At 47.2% G+C, this 24,906-nt stretch overlaps 1 protein-coding gene across 1 annotated transcript in view; it reads right to left on the bottom strand.

The window, feature by feature from the left end:
* MED26 (mediator complex subunit 26) overlaps positions 1-9,250 on the bottom strand; it is a 40,374-nt gene extending 31,124 nt beyond the window's left edge. Inside the window, exon 1 of the mRNA XM_061149945.1 lies at positions 8,919-9,250. Within this exon, the coding sequence (XP_061005928.1) occupies positions 8,919-8,990 (72 nt within the window). The 5' untranslated portion in view covers positions 8,991-9,250. The remainder of the gene's footprint in view (positions 1-8,918) is intronic.
* Between the last annotated feature and the right edge of the window lie 15,656 nt (positions 9,251-24,906).

Below are 24,906 nucleotides of genomic sequence, written 5' to 3'. Positions count from 1 at the left end.
TGACCAGACCTCCCAGGAACCATCCATGCTCTGAGCCTGAGAGAACATGAGGCTGGAGAGCTCGGCTCCTGCTTGGTCACAGGCACTGCCTCCTCCTCCCCAGCCTCACCCAGGCAGTTACTGCAGCACCAGGGGAGGTGACGGCGCGTGCAGGAACAGAGGATAAGCAGGGCCATGCTGAGGCTCTCCTGGACTCCCAAAGGGCTCCTTAGCCCAGGATGGGGTCAAAAGCTGCAACCGAGCACCTGCGCTAATACGAGGAACCCAAGTGTGACTACAGGCAAATCAGAGTCTGCAGTTCAGCCAGAACGAGGGGTACTCAGAGCCCCATGCTGCCATCTGATGCCATGCAAACCACCCATTGCTTACTCCAGAACTTATACTTCAGTTATGTCCATTCCGTCACCTAGACCCAATCCCAGGCCCAGCACAACACCCAACTACTTGAAGGCGTGATCATATCAAAATTTTAATGTTTAAAGAGGTGACTATCTCAGCACCTCAAAGGCATCACCCAGGGGTCACTACCAGGTAACACCAAGCCCATTCTCCCATGAACAGTGCCCTAATGTCTCTTGGGCACCTCCTCTACTCTGGGTCAGTCTGGGTGGAATAACACCATGTCCTGATTTAGGGGTGAACCAATCAACACAGTCTGCTAATTCAATGAAAGTCCAGACAAATTCAATCAAAGCACCAGGAAACGTCTGCTCAGCTTTCTGGGGAAGAAGTACCTTCCTCTTCTGCCCTGGATGATGGTCGCTAACAGTGATTCCCAAAGTTACAGGGGCTGGGGAGACGATGCCCACTGTGCAAAGGCAACAAAAAGCAAAACAGAGGGATGAAGTAAAGCCAGGGTGTCACCTGAGAAGAGATCCACTTCTGGGCCTCTGTGCAACACAAGCCAATGCAGAAGTAGTAAAGGTGCTTTGCCTGCAACTATCTAACTGAATGCTTGAAGGAAACAATGTGAAATAATTAGCAGAAAGGGTATAAAACCATTGTTCCTATTTTGCATACCTCCACATCAGTGTCACTCACCCACCCCCACAACACTAAAAAGCTGGCTTGCCAACTATCTGCCTGGCACAGATGCCAAGGCACACCAAGGGGGTAAAAAAAAAAAAGAAAAAAAGCTGGGACGTGTTCACTGGAAATGGCTTTCAAGAAGGACTGGCCTTAAGGACACAGGTAGCTATGTTGGGGATCACCCTGTGGCCACCAGCCCACTACTCACCCCAAGCTGGACCAGGGACCTGATGGCAGAGGGGTCCAGAGAGCTAAGCTGGAATAGGGGAGGGGGAATATCCAAGTAAGGCATCACAGGGACAAGGGGAACATAGCCTGCAGGTGTGTGCCAGGAGAGCCAAGGCCAGCTTAGCAAGCCAGGTGCTCTGCAGAGCCAAGTGTGACCGGGGTGTGGGTAGGGGGCGCAACTGAAGGTACAAGCAGGAGAGCAGGGCCACCAGCACCTGGAAGAGGACAGCCAGGCCACCAATGGCCTCTCGGTGTGAGCCATGGTCACGTGCAGCCAAATTCTCCATCAGTAACTCTCCCGACTCCACCACAGAACTAGGGCCAGCCACCTACAAAATCACTTTGCACACAGTGGACAAGTGACTAGAGTTTCCATAGCAGCCACCAGGCTGACCTACCATGAAGTGTGGTCTGGAAAAAGCATCACCCACTTTCTGGCCCTGAAGAATGAAATTTGGGGGCGGGGGGGGGGGGGGGGTGTCCGAAAGGGTTTGGTTTGTCAATGATCAAACAAGGCCAAAGAGTCTCTAGGTGGTATTTGATCAGTGTCTCCAGGGATCACAGATAGACAGGGATCTAAGATCAAGAGCCACCTTCTCTGTCAGGGGTGAAAAATGCCAGCCAAGAAACGAAACGTGAAAAACACCTTTTTCTCAGCCAATTCAAGAGAAAGCAGAGTATTCAGGTACAACTTTCCTCCTGAACAAGCATAAAAATGCTGTACAGAAGAATCCAGCCTAAGGATCCAAATCTAGGCAGGAGAGTGGAGTGCCTGTCCTGTATCCACTGCCCTCTCCCGAGTGACATGGGAGGCAGCAGCAGGTGGGTGAGGACTGGGTGGGCAGGTTCCAACCCCAGCGCCATCCCTTCTAGCAGCGTGTCCACCGAGCCCCAGTTTCTACACTGGTACCTGCCTCACCAGGTTGCTGTATTGCTGTATAGGTTAAATGTGCAAAGTGCTGGCATCCTGTACCTGCTCAGTAAGTGCTGACCGCTGGTTCTGAAGACCAGCCCTTTCACAGGAACGTCACCAAGCATCTGAGCACCCACTCGCCGAAGAAGTTCTTCCTGGATACTTGGGGAATAACTCTTGCTCTGTTACCAAGGAACTTGCCATCCTACGGGAACGGATCTAGTCTCAGCAGGAATGTAGGATTTTTAAGTTCTGTTAGGTGCCTGAAGGAGACCCTCTTGGATTAAAGCAGGAAAGGTTTCTAGAAAAGGGAGAGCAGTAGGGATGACAGGAGGCCCCGGCCAGAGGCAGCGCAAAGGGTCCGATACAAGGTACCACACACAAACAGGTAAAGTCGGCTTGCAAGCTTCCGTAGATGCTGTTTTGATGACAAGCTATACCTTTACTTCAAAACATTACTGGATTAGGAGTAGCTTCTGTCCTTGAATTTTTTCAAAACAAAACAGTACACCTGCCATCATGCAGAAGTTCCTGAATGTTTCTGATCATAAAAATGGAACTTGATACCCCAAAAGGTTAGGAGCCAGTAGGCAAGAAGATTTTTAGAGGGGAAAGGTTGCAGGAACTGGGAAGAAAATGGAAAGGCAAAGCTTAACGTTTAAAAACACTTAACATTTAAGGTAAACCTCAGAAGATGCACTGGACTTCAACTTTCATTCTGGGCACTGCTTATGTAACAGGCTGTTAGGCCCACTGGCTTCTGAGCCAACCAGCACTGGGTTTGGGCACAGAGCTTTCCCACATCCACCTCTGTGACACTGGAAAGATCACTTAACCTCTGTTCTTCCCTAAAATGAAGACACAGCATCCACGTCTAAGAGTGGTTCAGAGAACTACCCAGGATGCAAAGCACACTACACATCCCTGGCACACAGTAAGTGCTAGTAAATGGGAGCTCTTCCTTTTATAGTTGCCAATGGACGAATCCAGGAAACTTTGTTGCAGTCCCAGAAGCATTTGAAGGCTTTTAACCCCACCCACCTGGCTGGGGCACATCATCTGACATGACCCTTCATTTTAACAGGCTCCATACATAATCACAGAACCTCCAGGAACTCACAGGTGAAGAGTCTGAGTCTTGACCAAGGGCTCAATCCTGTCCGACACCCTCCTGGCATGCTGGCCCTGGACTCTTGAGCCAGCTCTGATGATCATCAAGAGCTCCCCCGAGGTAGGGAGCACCTACCTCCCAGGAACTCCTGCCTTCTGAGTCCTAAGTTTGCCTCCAGAAGCCACACAGAGCCAACCTAAACCTGTACTGTAAACCAGCCTCCAGGCCCTTCACCAGCCCTCTTCCTATCCCACTGCTGAGAGGGTAAACTGTTCGATGACTTGCCAGTAATTCCTCCAAACTCTCCACTCCCCTCAGGTCAGAGACAAACCAAGAAATGACTTCCTTTTCCTTCTGAAAACACAAATGATGGAGGAAAAAACAACTCTACAAAGTCATTTTATGTTCTTAAGAATTCTGAACCATCTCTGAATAAGACGCATGAAGAATTGTTCCATTTGGATCTAAGAGCTGTAGCCCTGTGAGGCTGCCCAACCCCTGACCATCCATGTGCACACTACGCATGCTCCAGGTCCCGGCAGGGTAGTGGCTGGGTATCCCCAGGTCTGCATCCTCCACAGCCAGCACCGTAAACACTCACTAGAAATATTTACTCAACAGTTGAGCCACCTTTTCCAGTTTTATCATGTATCTCCATAAACAGCGTGTGTCAAGTTGGTGATTGAAATGCAGGTGTACTGCCTTCCAGGAACTGGCATTCATTCAGAGTATACGTTTAAATCCAGCATGCGGAATACTGGTAGGCCCTCCTTATGCAGGAAATGCTCTCCAATTCATGGAATCCCTGTGTCAATACCTGCTCAGTCCGGAGAATGAAAAGGAGCAGTGGAAGAAGGGGGCTCTAAGTGTGGGCACTCACAAGGCCGGACTGAAAATGCTACTGCCTACGCAGCCAGCCACTGAGCCACAAACTCAGGCACCCAACCTGACAACCAGCTAAGTGGGCCCCACAGGCACCAGGCAGACTCAGGACAGCCACCACCAGGAATAAATAGAAAAAGCACGACTTCTGCTGAGACAGAGCCCCCAGCTTCCAGAAAGCTGTTTACAGTGGAGGGGTGGCAGGAGACCACTGGATGCAGTCACTGAGAGGTTATGATGGGTTAAAATCAGTGCTGGATAAACCAGAACTCCATCTGAGCAGACAGACACATGGACAAATTGAGGCAAAGTGAGCAGAGAGCTCCTCCTTCACAGAATGCCAAGCTTGGCCCCTTGGAGGGCATGGCCCACCACTCAAAGCGATGTTGTGAGTCCAAGTGACCACAGTGCCTGTTTATACCTGTATCAGGACAAATGCCTCTCCCCCAAGCGGACCTGACCTGTTTTCCAGGCCTCTGTGACCTGCAGCCAGGACAACATCCCCTGATGAGAGCCACCTCTGAGGACCTCCGTGAAGACAGAAAGTAAAGTCCACCTTCTTCTGAGGAAGAGGGCGAGTCACAACAAGGACTTACTTACACCTGCTTGACAACCAACACTGTCACCTGTCCACTGCCCAAAGTCATAAAATGACACACTGCTGGCCTCACACATCCTGGCCACAATAGAGAGAGCAAAGACAGGAAGGCTACTGAATTTGGGCCACCGGTGTGATCAGGAAGAGTCCACATGTTTAGATTTTATATGTTATAATATATTAATGAGAATTGGAACTAACAGCCTTCCATTTCAGAACTTACAAGATTCCTCTTTTCTGCAGGATCAATGGTGTTTTATAAAAACACCAGAAGTGCTGTAATCTTGAAGCAAAAAAGAAAGCTGGAACACCAGACTCATGACAAGTTCCACATCAGTTGGCAGTTACCACATCACAGTGTGGACTGGCCCAAGATTCTGTTCCCCTGACAGAAACCTTCAGATGTTTCCGGGACAGGTTGTCTAATGTCATCAACCTGTTGGATCTATCACAGGTAAATCGAACCCAAGTTGTACTCTCTTATAAACCTGTGTGGGAGAGAAAACACGCCCACATCTTTTCTTACCAGCTCAAGAACACTGCCCTCATGGCCTCTTCTGAAGTCATCTCTCCACATTTGAGATCACTACAGTACATTTAAAGTTGGAAGCATTATCGCTTAATAACTCTGGGTAAGTCCCTAACTTTAGGGCAGTCACCTCACATTAAGTGAGTAGGAAACAAAGGCATTTTGTCCTCTCCAGGCCATGGAAGACACTAAACAGCACCTACTGTCATGATGCCGGCTTCTGCACCCACAGAAAGGGGAGACTGGCTATGCACCCCACGTCCCTTTACAGGCTGTTAGAAGAAAGCAGGAGACTGCTGAAGTGCTGCACAAAGTCAGGTAAAGCATACATCTCTGTGCAGAAGTGTGTTAGTATTTGTTATTCAGAAAATTCACACAATAGATCCTGCAATAAAAGACAAAACTTCTAGAACAACAATTCATGTTAGTCTCTGATGCCCAGGTCCAGAATCTGAACCTGGATCTAGTTTATGGGGCAAATACACCAGTCCCCAGACCCAGCTTGTAGATGAGGAACCCACAGCCCAAGAAGCTCACTGGTATCCTCACCTTCCAATTGCTAGGTGGGAAAACGATCTTTTCCATGTGTCTCTCTGCAGAGGCCCCTTGGTCACCTCCTCTTGGCACCTGAAGTCTGCAGAATACTGAGGAAGGAATGTAGTCCTGAGATTTCCTGCTGGAGAACCCAAGAAGGAGTCTAGGGTTCAGTAGTTTAACCAGCACTTAGAAAGTATGCCTATCACTTCTGCTCTAGACAGAGCAGACAGAGAAACAAACTCCTCCTGAAGGTTGTCCTCTGGTCTGGAAGACAAAGCCTGAACTCTGGCAAAATAAGGAGTGTCCAATACAAATGGAAATCTAATCACTTGCTGATGAGGAACCCAATCACTTGCTGATGCTTTGAGTGGACTGACTCTTGATTTCTGGGCTGGAAGAAGACAGTCCTCCTCAACTTTATCCATAACAAAACAAGATTAACAAAGGCACACAGTGCACTTCGGAAAGGTTTTCAACACCTTGGGCTGCCATACAACGGTAAGAGTAAGGCTTCCACTGTTACAAAAAACTTTCAGTTGCTTTCTGAAAAGGAGTGTACAGAATTTATTACTGAGATGGCAAAAATTATTAAATCAAAGCCTGATGCTATAGATATTCAAGCACTCCACAGGCTAGAATTTAGAGCAAAGAACTTTCCTCTTAAGAACCCCCTTTGTCAGGGAGATGATCAGAAAATGTTACTTTGTTACTTCCCTAACTTTTTAGATACTTGTGGGTATTAGGTCAGCTGCCTGAGTTGACTTTTCAAGCAAAAGTTAAGTCTGTTATCAAAATTACATGCCCATGAAGGTAAGCATTAATGACACAATTCTCTATAGCTTCTCTCAGAAGAGGTTTAATTTTAGTGTTGGCTCTTCAACGCTGTCCCCATTTTTATTTTCCAGGAGCATCTTAAATATGTGTCAACTAACTATGCAGACGTGGAGTTCCTGCTTGGGTAAGGCAGAGAAGAGCAGCTGCGTGCTGGCAATGCCTTGATGAAGCCACCTAGCTCTCACCTGAGCCCAGTTCAATCAAGAGAAACTGCAGAAATATGGTCACAGCATCTCTGCCAGCAACCTATTCCTCCATGGCTGTGAGTTTTTCTCTGTGGAGTTTGCTCCAAGCCACACTCCAGTCAAATGGCTTGTAACAATACTCAAGAACATCACTGACAACAGCAGCATTTAAAGGAGGCACTTTCTCATCGCTCATATTCAGAGACAATACCCCGATTTCATTCACTACATCAGTAAGACTCTAAGTCATCCCAGATAAGCCACGTGAAATATGCACTCCATAATACGTAACACAACCATGGGCTTGGTCCCTCTTCCTCCTGTTCTCCTAGGAACGCTTTAGAGTCTTACAAAACACTAGAACCCCTGAGGTCACCACCCCACCTAATCTACAACATGGTGACTGCCTGTTAAAGCGCCTCCAGATCCCAAAGCTCTCCTAGGTGGTATTAGGATCAGTGCTAATATCTCAGCAACCATTCAGAATCTCTGGAAGGCAAACCAGCACATGGAACTCAAGAAATTACACTCTGAGGTGAAAGTCACCAAGGCTACATTTTTCATTTCACTTGTTTTATCCTCTAATTTTTCAGTCTTGGGAATTGCTGCAGCACCAGTTACTGCAAAAATTCTGCAAGGTTTTATATAGCTTGTGCCTACTCCACCCCCAAAGTCATAACAAAAATGTATACAACATTTGTTAAAGACAAATACCACCAAGCCTATCTTCATGGGGCCTGAAGACCAGGAATGACAGAATTACTTATGATACACAAATCAGTCTTACAAAGATCACAACTCCTCTCTATCAAATTTGTACAATCCAACCATGAATTATTCCCAGAGTGCTGGCTAAAACCTACTGCTAAAAGTAGTCAATAAAACTCACATAAAGGAAAAGCAGAAGTCCCCACAGTGACAGAAACCTAAGTTACCTGGCCAAGCCGAAGATGGTTTATTTCTTCCATCCCCAGCACATTAAAAAGTGGTTTCAATGGCCACTTCCTGGTCTCCCAGGAAATGCAGGGGCTCACTTCATACCTGGATGCTACAGCATCTTACCATTGCTGAACCTGCTCTGGCCACAAGGGAAAATGACCCCTATCACGGACAACCACTCAGAGAAAACATGAGAATACGATGAGTCTTTCCCAACACACACGGTGGGGGGCAGGGGAGATCCCTCCACAAACAGCAGTCTCGGTGGAGCAGCACCTGAGAAAGCGACACCCTGGGGTTAACCCTGACTGTCTAGGTCACAAACCAGCAGGCTAGGGCCCCACGTAGGGGGCAGACGAAGGAGGGCTCTGGGTGGAATGGGAGTGCACACAATCACCTCTAATTCACTACCGAAAAGCGGGACTCTGCCTTGGTCTGAGACGCAAAGAGTACTTAGGCCCAGAAAGATAACAGGAAGAATCCCACTCTCCACAAGATCATCTTCCGTCGGCAGCGACCCCAAGAGAGACCCAACGAAGGCAAGTCCACTCTCAGAACCGAAAGGGACTCTCCACGCGCCTTGGGCACCCGGCTAGGTGTAAAGGAGGCCGGGGGGGCTCCCTCCGAAGCCAGGAAGGTGCTTCCAGCCGGGAGGAAAGGTAAAGAAGACTTCCCTCATCACCCAGAAGGCCGAGACACCGGCGGCACGGGTTCCCCGAGTCCTACCCCGGACACCAGTTGATCACAGCCTTTCCCCCTCCCCTCCCCCCCGCCGGGAGGGCTTCCCGGGGGTCGCGGGTCCTACGGTAAGGGCGAGGCGGGCGAGCTCCGTCAGGAACAGCAAGGGTCGTAGAATTAGAGAGGATGAGGGGGAAAAACTCTAGTCTCAGCTCCCATCTGCTCCCTTCGCCCAGGCCGCACGAAAGCCTCGGCCTCACGTACCGAGCGCTGCCGGGCTGCCCGACCAGCCCCCGGCCCGGGCCCGGGGGAAGAGAGACCGGGATGGCAGCGGCCCTCAGGGGCAGCTGGGTGTCCGGGGGGTCCTTCGGAGCCCGGTGGACGAGGAGCACTAGGGAGGGGGAGGGTCCTGGGCCCACGCGGCCTCCACCTCGACCTGTGTGAGGAGCACTTACGTTGCTCTGGGGGTCGATGGCCTGCAGCAGCCGGTCCCTGATCTGCTGCGGAGACGGCGGAGCCGCTGTCATTGCCTGGGCGAGGCGGGGGGGGAGCGGCCGGGCCAGCGGGCGGGCAGGCTGAGGCGGGGGACCGGGGTCACTCACTCGCCGGCCTCCGGGAGCGGAGCCTCATGTTCCCCGCGGCGCCGGGGAAAGAGGGGGCGCGCGGGGTGACGGAGAGGTGAGCCGGGGCCGGGGCTCAGGCCCGGGGCGCCGCCACCACCAGAGGAGGAGGAGGAGCCGCCGGAGCCGTCGCCGCTGCTGCCGCCGCCTCGAGAACCAAACTCCAGTGAGCTACCCCCGCGCGAAGCACTCTGGGTAACCCGCGCCGCACGCAGCGTCGGCGCCACGCTGAGGAGGTTGGGAGATAGGGCGGGCAGAGACGCCGAGTCTGGGCGGGGCCACTTGCAGACCACGCCCCTAGGCTCCACGCATGCGCGCGCAGGCGCAGTCGCCCCACCTCTGTTCCGCCCCGCCGCTTGGCCAAGGGAGCCGTTGGGAGGCGGTTGGGCGGGGCAACGGCCGCCGCCTGGAGGCCCCGCCCCCACCCAAGCCGGGAGGTTGAGGGGGTGGCGGCCGGAGGTTTCCGACGGAAACGCTAGATGAGCGCCGAGTCCTTGAACCCTGGCGCTCTGGGCGGACGCCCTCAGGGCAGCGGGGCGGAGAGGGCAGATGAAGGGCCCCACTCCTAGGGCAGAAAAGCTTTCCCCATTCTGACGAAGATAACGGGAGTCGCGGGCGGGAGAAGCTGCCAAGTTTCCTGAACCCCGGGGTCCTTCCCAGCTCCTCTGCGTTCGGGGAGGCCAGGAGGCAGACGTCCGCGTTGTAATTCTGTGCGCTGAAGTGTCAACTGAGAAGCGCTGTGGGACAGCGCCGCCCTCGCCCCTTCAGAGGGGGTGGGTGCGAGTCCGGGGTCTGCAGCGCCTCGGGCTACGATCCCCAAAACATAAGACGGCAAAGTGTCTCACGGAGGAGCCGCAACCGCAGCTAGGAAAGCCCGGAGGCCAGCTGCATGAGTTGACACCAACGTTGCAAACCTGTGTCCACCCCGGCGTTTCTCAACCTGGGCACCAGTAACATTTGGGGCTGGATCTGTTGTAGGGCCTGTCCGTTGCGTTGCAAGACGTTCGGCAGCATCCCTGGTCTCTACCCACGAGATGCCAGTAATACCCTTTTCCTGCAGGGGACCAAAAAGGTCCCCAAGTCACTGCCAGAGGTCCCCTGGATGGTAGAATCGACCCCTGTTGAGAATCACTGTTTTAAAAGACCCTTCCACCCTGCTTTGCATGGTGGTGCTGGAAAACAAACACCCTTACAAAGGAGGAAACTGAGGCCCAAGATCACCCAGAGATATGGGTCAAACCCAGAGCTGTTAAATGTCGAGTCTAAGGGCCTCTCCCCGCCCCTCGCCCCCTCACTGACTTCTTTCATTGCCGGCTCTCTCCGTGGAAGCGCTTGTTAAATATACGATAATGCGAAGGGGTAAAAAAGGCAGGCTCAGTGGATCATTAGCCGCAGCCTCGAGAGAAATAACTTTTCTCCTTGTTACAGGAAGCCCTACATTTAAAACAGGAGCGAGGCAGCTGATGAGAACCACATGCGCGCCTCGTCTCTGTACTACACCTGTTAGTCTTGTATTTGTCATACTTCTGGGAAGCATTTTTATTTGCAAAAAACGGCTGCTTCCCCACGTGGTTGTGGTTGCCTGCTCCTGCACGTGTGAAAAGTTTTACATCACACTTGTAGGAGAAAATAAATACGGGCAAATTACCTCTCTTTAATTTATTCACTCTCCCTCCTAGAATGAGGTGCTTTGTGTACACGTGTCCAGGTTGGAAACCAGCCCATTTGGAGATACATTTTATCTCACTACTGATAAGCAAAAGAAACAAGCCCTCCCCCGAGTATATTCCGGTTCTGCCTCTATTTTTAACAGACTTGTTTTTTAAATCAAGGGTCCCTTAGAAATAAGCTGCTTTACACCCCCCCCCCCCCCCCCAGCATGATTCAGATTGTTTAAGAAAAAATCTGGAAAGCACTCCATTGACCTGCTCTTAGTAAACTAAGAAGAAACATAAGATGACTGTGAGCTCTGTTAAGGGTACTGATTCTGTGTCCCCAGTAGATAAAAGTGCATGTGGATGTGCTAAGTCACTTCAGTTGCGTCCAACTCTTTGCCACCCTATGGACGGTAGCCCACCAGGCTCCTCTGTCCAAGGGAGTTTCCAGGCAAGAATACTGGAGTGGGTTGCCATGCCAGTCCTCCTCCAGAGGATCTTACCAACCCAGGGATTGAACTTGTGTCTCTTATATAAGTCTCCTGCATTGGCAGGCGGGTTCTTTTACCACTAGCGCCATCTGGCAAGCCCAGTACATAGAAGTGAAGTGAAAGTACATAGAAGTGAAGTGAAAGTCGCTCAGTCAAGTCCAACTCTTTACGACCCCATGGACTGTACAGTCTATGGAATTCTCCAGGTCAGAATACTGGAGTGGGTAGCCTTTCCCTTCCCAACCCAGGGATCGAACCCAGGTCTCCCACATTGCAGGCAGATTCTTTACCAGCTGAGCCACAAAGGAAGCCCAAGAATACTGGAGTGGGTGGCCTATCCTTTTCTCCAGCAGATCTCCCCAACCCAGGAATCAAACTGGGGTCTCCTGCATTGCAGGCAGATTCTTTACCAATTGAGCTATCAGAAAAGCCCAGTAGATAAAAGAGTGCTTATTAAATACATGTGAAGTAAGTGAATGAATGTCTCATCCAGATACATGGTCATTGTATACACACACCCAGACATATTTATACAGATCTGTCACACAGTGGAGGATCAAATATTTAATAAATGAAGTATTGCATTAAATATAAATACACATGAGGATGAACATGGGCACACACAGATGTATGGAGAATATGTAGTTACCCATTTTAAACATTTATTTGGCTGCGACTGGTCTTAGTTGTGGCACTCAGGATCTTTTGTTACTGTGAGCAGGCTTCTCTTGTGGCGTGGGGGTGAGGGCTTAGGTGCTCTGCAGCATGTGGGATCTTAATTCCCTGACCAGGAATCAAACCTGCATGCCCTGCATTGCAAGGCAGATTCTTAACCAATGGACCACCAGGGAAGTCCCCTGTGGAGCTAGTTTTGAAGCCAAGTCCTAAAAACGGGTTAGGGGCTGATTAATACAATACCATAATTACACTGTCCAGGCAAAGTGTAGAAGCAGAGGGAGGGGAATTCTGAAGTACCATGATTGACATGGACGCAGCATGTCAACTGAGAGCGTTTCCATATATTCATACCCTCTGACTCAGGATTTTGCAACTTTTAGAAATGTATCCAGAGGAAGCAGTCAGATACAGATAAATGTGTCAGTACAAGGAAGATCACTGCAGCATCATTAATAAGGGCAAAAGATTGGAAGCCACCTATGTGTCCAGTAATAAGGTGGTATATAGATAAACTGGGAGTCATTTCATGAAAACGGGACGGTTATGGACTGGAAGAGATCAGAGGATCCTGTAATTCCATTTGGGTGGTGGTCTTGTCTTACGGATGTGTGCTACATGTAGAAATTCGCCAAGCTGTGTGTCATTATGAACTTTCCAAATTACTAAGTAAAAGGACATAGAGCTAGCTAGATCATGTAGCCATCATAAACCAATACTGAATAATATGGAAAAATGCTTCTAATTTAATGTTAAATGATAAAATGCAACATATAAACTATATATCTTACAATCTAGTTTTATTAAGATATGCAATACATGCTTACACACATAATTCATAGAAAAAATACTGGAAGGAAAGAAACCAAAGCACTTATCTCTCACAGGTGCTTTTTATGCTGACAATTTTGCCTGAAGTTCCACATTTTCTGGAACGAATATGGGATGCCTCCTGATGACCTTGTCCACGCTGGTGGTCATTGTGACCTCTAGTAGCCTCTAGTTCTCACTTGCTGACTCAAATACTGCTAGTCTATAATCATAATCTCCAAAATCCTGAGGACAGATCTACTGTCAGGCTGACTGATGGGTGTCAACCTAAGTCCTAACAGTTTATTTTTTCCCTATGGCCCCAGTTTTCTATTATTCTTAGTAATCAAGAGAATGACAACAGGGAGTAATTAATATTTATTGAGTACTTCCTATGTGTCAGGTTCCACTCTGAGGGCCTGACATGAGGACCCTGATGAAGCCCTTTGGACAGTCAGACCCTTGTTAGGCTCTTCTCTCCTTGACTCTGTGTGGAGGTCTGCAACTCACTTCGGTCTAGGGGACGCAGTGGAAGCCACACTGTCTCATCCAGAGTAAAGCTTTAAGAAGGTCTGAGTTACTACACAACTCAGCGATTCTACTCCTTCGACCACCACAGGAAAAATGAAAACATAACATTGGCACGGACTTGTAGAGGTAAATGTTTATAACAGTTCTATCCTTAATAGGTGCAACATGCAAACACCAAATGCCCATCCACTGATGACTGGATAAATGAAGTAGATGGCTATATGCTGGAATATTATTCAATCATAAAAAGGAGTGGAAGGAGGGCAGTCTAGGGGTAGGGGAGCGGGCAGTACAAACTACCGGGTATAAGACAGGCTACAAGGAGGTATTGTACAACACAGGGAATATAGCTAATAATTTTGTAAAAGGAAAGGAACTTTTAAAAATTGTATAATTTTTTTTAATCTTGTTAAAATAGTGTGTAATCTATTGAAATGCTCAAATAACCTAATCTTTTGATTGTGATGATCTAATCATCTGTTAGATTGAATTAGAGGCTATTCTTTTGTTTACTATAGTTTCCTGTTCTCTCAATTACTCTCAGGAGCAAAGAAACAAAATCAGTCACTCCACTAATTCTCCAGTGAATTGTTTTATTTTAGTGTCTACAAAAGTAAAATAAGAAGTTCAGTGAAGGAACTACAGGATAAAGGATTTGTAGCTTCCATCCATGATTGGCCTTTTCTACTCCAGGCAGCTGTAACATAGGGTTTGAATCTTACTGTTCCACCTGCTCTAAAAATGCTGTGGTCTCATCTCGCCTAAGTAGTTCATCCGCCTAAGCCCTTGGCCTCCTGAGGTCCTCCTGCCACACACCACACATCACACGCTGACACACGCCACACACGTGCATTTCCCACGTTCCTGGCCAGCCTTAGTTCTCACCATCACTAAGTGGGTTTTCTCCACTCCTGTCTGTCATGCTGGTCACCTAGTTCTCCAGTTGGGTGACTTGGCTCCTCAGAAGACCTGGTCAGAGTCATGTGGCTGGACTGGGAGGGAGAAATGGAGTCGTCCTGCCATATCAGTAAACAAGGGGGTCACAGTCGTCAGTGACTTTCTGAACCCTAAGGGCAACCAGGAAAGAAAACAATACCTGTGACCCTGCAGCCACGAGGCAGCACTGGGGAACCTGGAATGTAAAAAAACACAGGACACTGGCCCCAGATAGCTGAGATACATATTCAGTTCAGTCACTCAGTCATGTCTGACTCTTTGCAAACCCATGGACTGCAGCATGCCAGGCTTCCCTGAGATACTTATAGAAGGCATGGTTTCAGTGAGCCCAGACTCTTGCATCTTCCCCTACATAGAAAAGCACTAAATTCCTTCACTTGAGATAGCTGGTTTCCTTTACTTAACAATAATCTCTTTATGTTCAGGCTATCTGCCCTTTGTTGTGCAACTTCATAACCTGGCTCCTCCCCTTGCTTCCCTGGAGCTGCTCTCTCAGGGTTACTTGAGATGCTGTCTTTAGGGCTTAAAGCCCTAAAACTTCCCACTGAATAAAACATAACTGTCAACTTTCAGGTTGTGACTATTTTTTAAGTTGAGAGGAGCAACATGATGACTGTGGTCCAGAGCTCAGGGTTCCCAGACTCATGGGGAAACACAGGAACCTAATCAGGTACAAGCCATTTCCCTAAAGAGCAGAAGGTCAAGGGGTTGATGTGGAAAATCAAATGAGGAGACTCACCTCAGGGGGTGGGGTGGGCAAATGGAAGGTGACAGAAGCCAGGAGGAAAGATCCCCAATGGAACTTCTCAGAAATATACACACAGAAACACACGCACAGGACCAGGTCATTTATCAAAATTTCTTCGGGCCTTTCCTGAACCTTCCAGGCGCTTTTCAGGGTCGCTGAGGCACACAGACTCCCAAGTGAAAGTACAATTTTGATGCAAAGTGGTCAAACCTGGGATCACCCATCCCCCACCCCCACCCACCATCCCGGCAACTATAGTCTACTTGCCTTAAAGCAGAACTGGATTATTGCATCAGATGGCCCAGACAAGAATCTCTTATCTCAATGCAACTTTCAGGGGGAAAGGTCAGCAGACAAGCGCAAGCAGGTTCCATTGGAAGGGTCTGACCTACCCAAGCCTATATGATTTGAGATCTTGCTTGCCCTGAGAACGTCCCGATCTCTGCCTACCACTCAGGCTCACGGGTGATGACTGCAGAAAAGGATGGAGGTTCTAATAAGCTCTATTTGCATCTTTTTCCTTTTTAACCTCAAAACGCAGTGTTGGTTTTCCTCATGTTTCCTGGATGCTCGGATGTTTACTTCTTTGTGGTTTTTCTTTTCTTTCCTGATAACACGAGTAATAGATATTTGCAGTACAGACAATTGGTCAAGTACAGCAAAATATGAGAAAGACTTAAAAATCATCCCCTGATGGGTACACGGAATCTCTGCACTGGTCTACTTCTGTGTGCATTTGAAATTTTCCATGAGTTTAAGACAAAAAAAGGGAAAAAAAGAAACCACTCACCCAGGCCCATGTGTTTGTGTGGTTTTGTGTGTGGCAAAATGCAAGTTGCATAGTTAAGAGATGGTGTTGTCTGCAAAACCAAAAATTTTTACTGTCGGACAGGGTAACACCCCATGCCTCAAGTCCCCGTAGATTCAATGTGATGTGTCCTGTCTGAATCTTTTACAAAACCCATGGACGGTAGCGCCTCTGTCCATGGAATTTCCCAGGCAAGAATATTGGAGTGAGTTGCTGTTTCCTCCTCCAGAGGATCTTCCCGACCCAGGGATTGAACCTGCGTCTCTTGCATTGGCAGGCAGATTCTTTACCACTGAGCCACCTGGGAAGCCAGCCCCCAAGATAGGCCTGTCCTAATCCCTGGAACCTGTAAATAGTGTTTGATGTCCAGGGAGAATTAAGATTGCAGATGGAAGGAAGGGGGCTTCCCAGGTGGCGCTAGTGGTAAAGAATCCGCCTGCAGATGCAGGAGACATGAGAGATACAGGTTCAATCCCTGGGGTTGGGAAGATGAGGAGGGAATGGAGGAGGAGGAGGGAATGGCAACCCACTCCAGTATTCTTGCCTGGAGACTCTCATGGACAGAGGAGCCTGGTGGGCTACAGTCCATTGGGTTGCAAAGAAATGGACATGACTGAAGCGACTTTGTACACATGCCTGAAAGGAAGGTTGCGACTCTGCTGACCTCTTAAATGGGGAAGAGGGGAGGAGGAGTCAGAATGAGAGAGAACATGAGAAAGATCAGACCGGCCCCTGCTGGCTGGGATGACAGAGGAAGGGGCCATAAACAAGGATGCAGAGAGCCTCTAGAAGCTGGAAAAGGAAGGGAAACAAATTCTCCCCTACAGCCTCCAGAAGGAACCAGCTCTGCCAACACCTTGATTTTAGCCCAGCGAGACTCATTTCGGACTTCTAACAACATTCAGAAAACTAAGATCATGGCATCAGGTCCCATCACTTCATGGCAAATAGATGGGGAAACAGTAGCAGACTTTATTTTTTGGGGCTCCAAAATCACTGCAGATGGTGACTGCAGCCATGAAATTAAAAGATGACGCTTGCTCCTTGTAAGAAAAGTTATGACCAACCTAGACAGCATATTAAAGAGCAGAGACACTACTTTGCCAACAAAGGTCCGTCTAGTTAGGGCTATGGTTTTTCCAGTAGTCATGTATGGATGTCAGAGTTGGACTATAAAGAAAGCTGAGTGCTGAAGAATTGATGCTTTTGAACCATGGTGTTGGAGAAGACTCTTGAGAGTCCCTTGGACTGTAAGGAGATCCAACCAGTCCATCCTAAAGGAAATCAGTCCTGAATATTCATTGGAAGGACTGATGCTGAAGCTGAAACTCCAATACTCTGGCCACCTGATGCGAAGAGCTGACTCACTGGAAAAGACCCTGATGCTGGGAAAGATTGAAGGCAGGAGAAGGGGACGACAGAGGATGAGATGGCTGGATGGCATCACCAACTCGATGGACATGGGTTTGAGTAAACTCCGGGAGTTGGTGATGGACAAGGAGGCCTGGTGTGCTGCAGTTCATGGGGTTGCAAAGAGTCGGACATGACTGAGCGACTGAACTGAACCCCCAAAATTGTGAGATAATAAATGTGCTGTTTTAGGGCTTCCCTGGTGGTTCAGGGGTAGAGTCTGTCTGCCAATGCAGGAGGCATGGGTTTGATCCCTGATCCAGGAGGATCCCACACACCAGAGAGCAGCTGAGCCTGTGCACCACAACTACTGAGGCCTGTGCTCAGTAAGTGCGAGGTGATAACCTCACTGTAGTTTTGATTTGCATTTCTCTAACAATAAGCAATATTGAGCATTTTTTTCCCCATGTATTTATTAGCCATCTGGATATTTCCTTTGGAGAAAAGTCTGTTAAGTAAATCTTCTACCCATTTTTTGATTGGGTTGTTGGTCAACACACCAGAAAAACAAACCCAATCAAAAATTTCTTAAAAAAAAATTTTTTTTTTAATGCCTCAAAGCATACTATTGGCCAAGTAGATGAACTAATAGCTGTTGAGTATCTCCTACAGCCCAGACCCTTGACCATCTATTATGGACTGAATTGTGCCCCTGTCCATATTCATGTTAAAGCTGTAAACCTAAATTGAACTGTATGTGGAGACAAACCCTTTAAAGAGGGAAGTAACATTAAAAGAGGTCATAAGGGTGGGCCCCTGATCTAATATGGCTGGTGCCCTTATAAGAAGCGCACATACAGGAAAGGCCATGTGAGGACACAGCAAGAACATGGCAATCTGCGAGCTGAGGAAAGAGGCCTCACTGGGAATAACACTACTGACATCCTGGTCTTGGACCTGCAGTCTCCAAAAGCTATGAGAAAAGAAATGTCTGTTGTTGATGCCACTCAGCCTGTGACGTTTTGTTATGGCAGTGAGAGGAGACAAAGACCTCATTTCAATCAAGCCTCACAAAACCCTGTGGGGAATGTCTTTTAATAAATGTACTGGACTTCCCTGCTGGTTAAGAACCTGCCTGCTAGTTCTGGGGTCAACGGTTTGATCCCTGGTCTGGGAAGATTCTACATGCCATGGGGCAAGGCTTTGTGTCACAGCCACTGAAGGTCAAGTGTCTAGAGCCAGTAAGAGAAGTTCCCACAGTGAGAAGCCCACTCCCCTCAGCTAGAGAAAAGACCGCATGCAGTAACAAAAACCAAATTAATACATAGACAGATATTAAAATGATTACTTAAAATGTACTGGCCCTAATGAAATGACCACGTCATTTCACTGAGCGCCTGCCCCACATCAGGCAGGTCACAGACACGTGTCAAATCTCTCTCCGTAGCTGTCTCCATATCACAGACAGGGACATGGGGGCACAGAGGAGCGAAGACGCGGCCCCGAGTCATGGTCTGTCACTGCCGGAGCCCGGGGCTCAGCCAGCTCTCCACCGTGCTTTCCACTGCAACCTTCCTTACTGCCTTTTTTCTGACTCACATAATAAACTCCAACTACATGCAGCATGCTTTACTCCCCCTAAAATAACTTCTACAACCTTTCCAGCACAGTCACTCTTGTGGCCCAGGTGTACAAAGTCACTTCGGTCATGTCTCTTTGTGGCCCCCATGGACTGTAGCCCGCCAGGCTCCTCTGTCCATGGGGATTCTCCAGGCAAGAATACTGGAGTAGGTTGCCCTTTCCTCCTCCAGGGAATCTTCCAGACCCAGGGACTGAACGCAAGTCTCTTACGCCTCCTGTATTGGCAGGTGGGTTCTTTACCTCTAGCACCACCTGGAAGCCCATCTTTACCACTAACAGCCACTGACACTAATGCAAACTAGACACAAACGAGGAAGATCCATCCATAATACATCCTTTTGGTTTTTAATTGTCCAGTCCAGGGACTAGCAACCTTTCTGTAAATGGTCAGCCAATGAACATGTTCAGTTTTGTAGGTCAGATGGTCTCTGTCTCAAGGACTCAATTCTGTCCTTGCAGTTTGAAAGCATCCACTGATGATACACAAGCAAATGGGTGCGACAAAGTTCCCAAAAAACTTAATGGATGAAAAACATGAATTTCCTTTCCATTTGCGTCTTGATTTGCTTTTCAACCACTTAAAAACATACCATTCCACCTCCTGGACCATGAAGAGACAGGTGGCGGGCAGCAAAAGGACAAGAGGGAAGCCAGATGTGGGAAGCAGCCTGCCAGGCCCTGGTCCAACCCCAAACCAACCAACTGATCAGAAAGAAAGCCATGGAGCCAGACATTGATGAGCTCTTGCTCTTTTCTTACTGAAAAATGTAGACTTTGAATTTCCAGTTTGCTACAGATCCTTTCGCCCAATTTCTCATCCAGGAACACTTGCTATTAACCAGACTCCTTTCCAGGAACTCTCAAGGGCCAAAAACGGGCTTGAAGGGGATAAAGTACCTTCCTCTGCATAATCAAAATCAAGGGAATGGTGAAAACAACCCCCAAAGTAGAATTTATATCTTTTCCTTAAAATATTTATGTTTTATTTTTATTATTTATTTGGCTATGCTGGGCTTTAGTTGAAGCATATGGGATCTAGCTCCCTGACCGGGGATCAAACCCAGGCCCCCTACACTGGGAACATGGAGTCTTGGCCACTGGACCACCAGGGAAGTCCCCCCCCCCACACACATTTTTTTTTAATAGCATGACTTTTGCTTTATACACAAACAGCACATGTCTTGCATCAACATACAAAAATATCAGATAGTTTGTCAAATCTTTCGTGAACTCAGATTTGGTTAAGAAGGAGCTAATGAAAATGCTTGACATGAACAGGAAATGCCTCCCTGGCTTTTCAAATCTAACCACTTCAGAGGAGAGCCAGTCTCATTATCACATCTCCTGCAGCTGCTTAAGAGGAATCCCAGGGAGCCCGGCAACGTCTTCTCCCCTAACTATCCAGGGAAGTAAAACTGGGTCTGCTCTGTGAACCACATCACTTGAAAATGGCCAGGTCCATTTTCCAGCAGGTTTGCAAATATTTTTATTAACATATAGACCACAAGGCATGCAGATGACTTCACCAGAGTCGCTTTGGGAGGAAGGGGCACCTTGAGACTCTCCATCACTCCTCAGCCCAGGGGTCAGCGAATCTGTCCTGTAAATGGGCAAGATTGGCAATATTTTCAGCTCTATGGGTCAGTCTCTGCTGCACCTCTGCCATTGAAGCAGGAAAGCAGTCATTGACAGCGCATACCCAGAGGGGCGTGGCTGGATACCAATAAAACTTTATTAATAAAAACAAACAGTGAGCCAGACTTGGCTGGTGGTCCAGTTTTCAAGTTCTGCTCTAGAGCATCTGGAACTGCAGTGCAATGAGAAATCTACAGAAAGGAGAGATGGAATTCACTCCTAAGATGGCAAGGGTGGACGAGCAAAATGGGATATCCAATATCAACCCCAAAGTTTGCAGCCAGAGCTGCTGTCGCAAATTTCTACCTTCTTTTCAATCTTCACATGTGTGGCTTCTCACTTTAGGCAGCAGCTCAATGTGACATGCTCCAGGGCAAGCAATGGCATTTATTTATTACTTAGATGGTGGTTAAGATCCCAAAGAAAGGCAATCCCAAACAATGCTCAACCTACCGCACAATTGCATTCATCTCACATGCTAGCAAAGTAATGCTCAAAATTCTCCAAGCCAGTCTTTAACAGTACATGAACGGTGAACTTCTAGATGTTCAAGCTGGATTTAGAAAAGGCAGAGGAACCAGAGATCAAATTGCCAACATTCACTGGATCACTGAAAAAGCAAGAGAGTTCCAGAAAAATATCTACTTCTGCTATATTGAATATGCCAAAGCCTTTGACTGTGTGGATCAAAACAAACTGTGGAAAATTCTGAAAGAGACGCGAATACCAGACCACCTGACCTGCCTCCTGAGAAATCTGTGTGCAGGTCAAGAAGCAACAGCTAGAATGGATATGGAACAACAGACTGGTTCCAAATAGGAAAAGGAGTACATCAAGGCTGTATATTGTTACCCTGCTTATTTAACTTATATGCAGAGTACATCACGAGAAATGCTGGGCCGGATGAAGGACAAGCTGGAATCAAGATTGCCAGGAGAAATACCAATAACCTCAGATATGTAGATGACACCATCCTTATGGCAGAAAGTGAAGAACTGAGAGCCTTCTGATGAAAGTAAAAGAGGACAGTGAAAAAGTTGGCTTAAAATTCAACATTCAGAAAATTAGATCATGGCATCTGGTCCCATCACAGCAAATAAATGCAGAAACAGTAGCAGACTTTATTTTTTTGGGCTCCAAAATCACTGCAGATGGTGATTGGAGTCATGAAATTGAAAGATGCTTGCTCCTTGGAAGAAACGTTATGACCAACCTAGACAGCATATTAAAAAACAGAGACATTACTTTGCCAACAAAGGTCTGTCTAGTCAAAGCTATGGTTTTTCCAGTAGTCATGTATGGATGTGAGAGTTGGACTATAAAGAAAGCTAAGTGCCAAAGAATTAATGCTTTTGAATCGTGGTGTTGGAGAAGACTCTTGAGAGTCCCTTGGACTGTAAGGAGATCCAACCAGTCCATCCTTAAGCAAATCAGTCCTGAATATTCATTGGAAGGACTGATGTTGAAGCTGAAACTCCAATACTTTGGCCACCTGATGTGAGGAACTGACTCATTGGAAAAGTCCCTGATGCTGGGAAAAATTGAAGGCAGGAGGAGAAGGAGATGACAGAGGATGAGATGGCTGGATGGCATCACCAACTCAATGGACATGAGTCTGAGTAAACTCTGGGAGTTGGTGATAGGGAGGCCTGGCGTGCTGCGATCCATGGGGTAGCAAAGAGTCAGACATTACTGAGCGACCGAACTGGACTGAACCAAAGATGGTTAACTATCAAGGCTAAGGTGGAAAGCCATCTGGTATGAAGTCAGCTGCTGTTGCCTCAGACAGTTATCTGGGTGGAGCTGAAACCCTCATCCTTGCTCACAGCTTAAGCAAATTTAATCTGCTTAAGTGCCAGACACTGCTCCCAGTCACAGATGACAGGGACTTAGAACCAAGTTCTTTGGTATGTATGTTAAGCATTATGTACGTATGCATAAACAATACATACCACAGGAGCAAATGAACATTAATAAAAGACAAGAAGTAAGGTGTCTAAGATGCATTTCTAGGGGTGGGGGCAGTTCTTAGCCTAAAGCTGTTAAAATATTTGTGTTTTTTTATATGAAAGTTTGTATAATAAGTTTAGTCATTTTACCATCCTATCTTTTTTTGATATCAGGTTTTTTTTTTAACAGAAGCATAGTGAATTTACAATATTGTGTTAGTTTCAAGCGTACAGCAAAGTGATTCCATTATATATATATATATGTGTGTGTGTGTGTTTGTGTGTGTATTCTTTTTCAGACTCTTTTCCATTATAAGTTATTACAAGATATGGAGTGGAAACTCTTTTTTAAAGTGACTCCAGAAAACCACTAGGGATGATACACTGAGATGTCCACTGCTGTGTTATTTATAACAGTCAAAAACTAAAGACAACTCAAGTCTCCATCAACTGGGGACCAATTAAATTAATTATAGTATGTCCACACTTGGCTTACTTGCAATTAATAAGAATGGTATTAAAGGGGAAAAAATGCAGAAATGTGGTTGTATCATTAGGTAAGGAAAGCAGGCCAGAAGATACACAGATCCCGTTTATGTAGAGAAAAGGTATCTACCACCCCCAATGCACACGTGTGGAAAAGCAGCCAGAAGGATGTGTACCCAGAGTGATACTCTCTGGGCGAAAGTGATTATGGGTGATTTTTTTCCCTTATAGCAAAGCTGTACTTCATAATTTTTCTACAATGAATGGGCATTGGTAGTAAGAAACTTTAAAAGAAAATAAAACGAACAAAAGCTCCAGCAGTGGTGCCTGGCAGTGGAACCTTCCCGGGTGCTCTGGGAACGACCAGTGAGGGAGCCAGCCGAGGTCACACAGTGGTGACCACAGTAGCATTTATAGCCGTGGACACAGTACAGTTCAAAGTGCACGTGAGAGGGCAAGGTGAGAGAGAGGTTTATCGACGCGCCACGGGAATTAAAAACCAGAACGATGAGACCTCTCTGGCAGCCCAGAAAACATGAAGGAAGTGCTGAAATGAAAACAGCAGAGGCTCAGAGATACAGAGAACAAAATTATGGCTACCAAGGGGGAAAGGAATTAATGAGGAGTTTGGGATTAAGATACACGCTACTATAGACAAAAGAGATAAACAACAAGGCCCTGTTGTATAGCACAGAGAACTACATAATGGAAAAGAATCAGAAAAAAGAATATATAGGTATGTATATAACTGAATCACGTTGCTATCTACCTGTAACATTAGAAATCAACTATATTTCAATTTAAAAAAAAGAAACCAGCAGAACCCAAATTGCCTTATCCACTGTATAAACTACCAGTATGTATAAGGAAAATGCTAGAAAAGGAATGGGAAGACATGAAAAGGTTTTCCATGCTGGACGTTGCTTCCAGTTTTTTAAAATCACGTGAGTGCTCTTTTCACAGTCTGTGTGGGGACTGTATGAATGAATGAAGGCAAGAAGAGAGAAAATTCAGGCAGTGAGGACACACGAGTCCTGAGTGCTGACTGGGTGCCACAAAGTCAAGCACGTGGCCCACCTTCAGGGTGACCGAACCTTACAACAAACCTGGGAGGCTTGACTCTCAGCCCATTTTTTTTTTGGTCACACCACTTGACTTGGGGGATCCTCGTTTCCCAACTAGGGATTCAATCTGGGAGCACAGTGGTGAATGTGCAGAATCTTAACCACTAGACCACCAAGAAACTTCTCCCCCTTTTTTCTTCCCCCAAGCCCATTTTAAAGATGTGAAAACTCTTTAAAATGGCTTAAGGGAAGGCTTACAGGGAAGAAGCAATCAGTCAAGGAAGAAGGAGCTTACAGGGAGGCTTTTATGGAAGAAGCAATCAGTCAAGGCCCCATTGGCAAGACACAGAGATTGGATTTGAACCCACATCTACCAGACTCAGAACACAAGCACTTGCATGCTGTAGGACCCTATGCACCCTAAACTCAAACTCAGGTAACGTTTGCTGCTAACGTGGGTTCTTGAAAAGCTTCCTAAAGATACACATCCACGAGTTGCCACTTTAAAAATGTACAAAAGCCTTTGATGTGCATCCCCCAAAGCTCCATTGCTTATAAGAACTGAACAATGAGATAATAGTTCTCCAGAGAAAAAACAACTATTGAAGCAAAATCTCAATGACCGCATTCTCTTCTCTGAGTTCGATTCATCTCCGCAATGCACAAATGCCTCGCTTCATTGAAACCTCAGCATCGGGTCTGAATAAGGCAGAGAGGTTTCCTCGCACCATTCATATGGCTTGAGGACTGACTAGCCAAGATCTTGGCACGTCTGTTCCTGCTGACGAGGACACCAGCTTGGGTGAAGCTCAATTCAGCAGTCTCATTCCCCGCATCTTACAAACCACGGGATGATGCTCAACCTGGATTTGATCAGGGAATAAATTACAGAAGCAATGAAGTATTGGGATGGCCAAAAAGTTTGTTTAGGTTCTTCTGTAAGACGTTATGGAGAAACCCGAAAGAAATTTTGGCCAACCCAACAGAATGAATTAGCTAAGCAACAGGATAAGTGATTGCGAA

The sequence above is a fragment of the Dama dama genome, chromosome 9, assembly GCF_033118175.1.
Source record: "Dama dama isolate Ldn47 chromosome 9, ASM3311817v1, whole genome shotgun sequence".
Classification (NCBI taxonomy): Eukaryota; Metazoa; Chordata; class Mammalia; order Artiodactyla; family Cervidae; genus Dama; species Dama dama.
The sequence above is the reverse complement of the archived record's forward strand: the minus strand, read 5'-3'. Positions and strand labels throughout refer to the sequence as shown.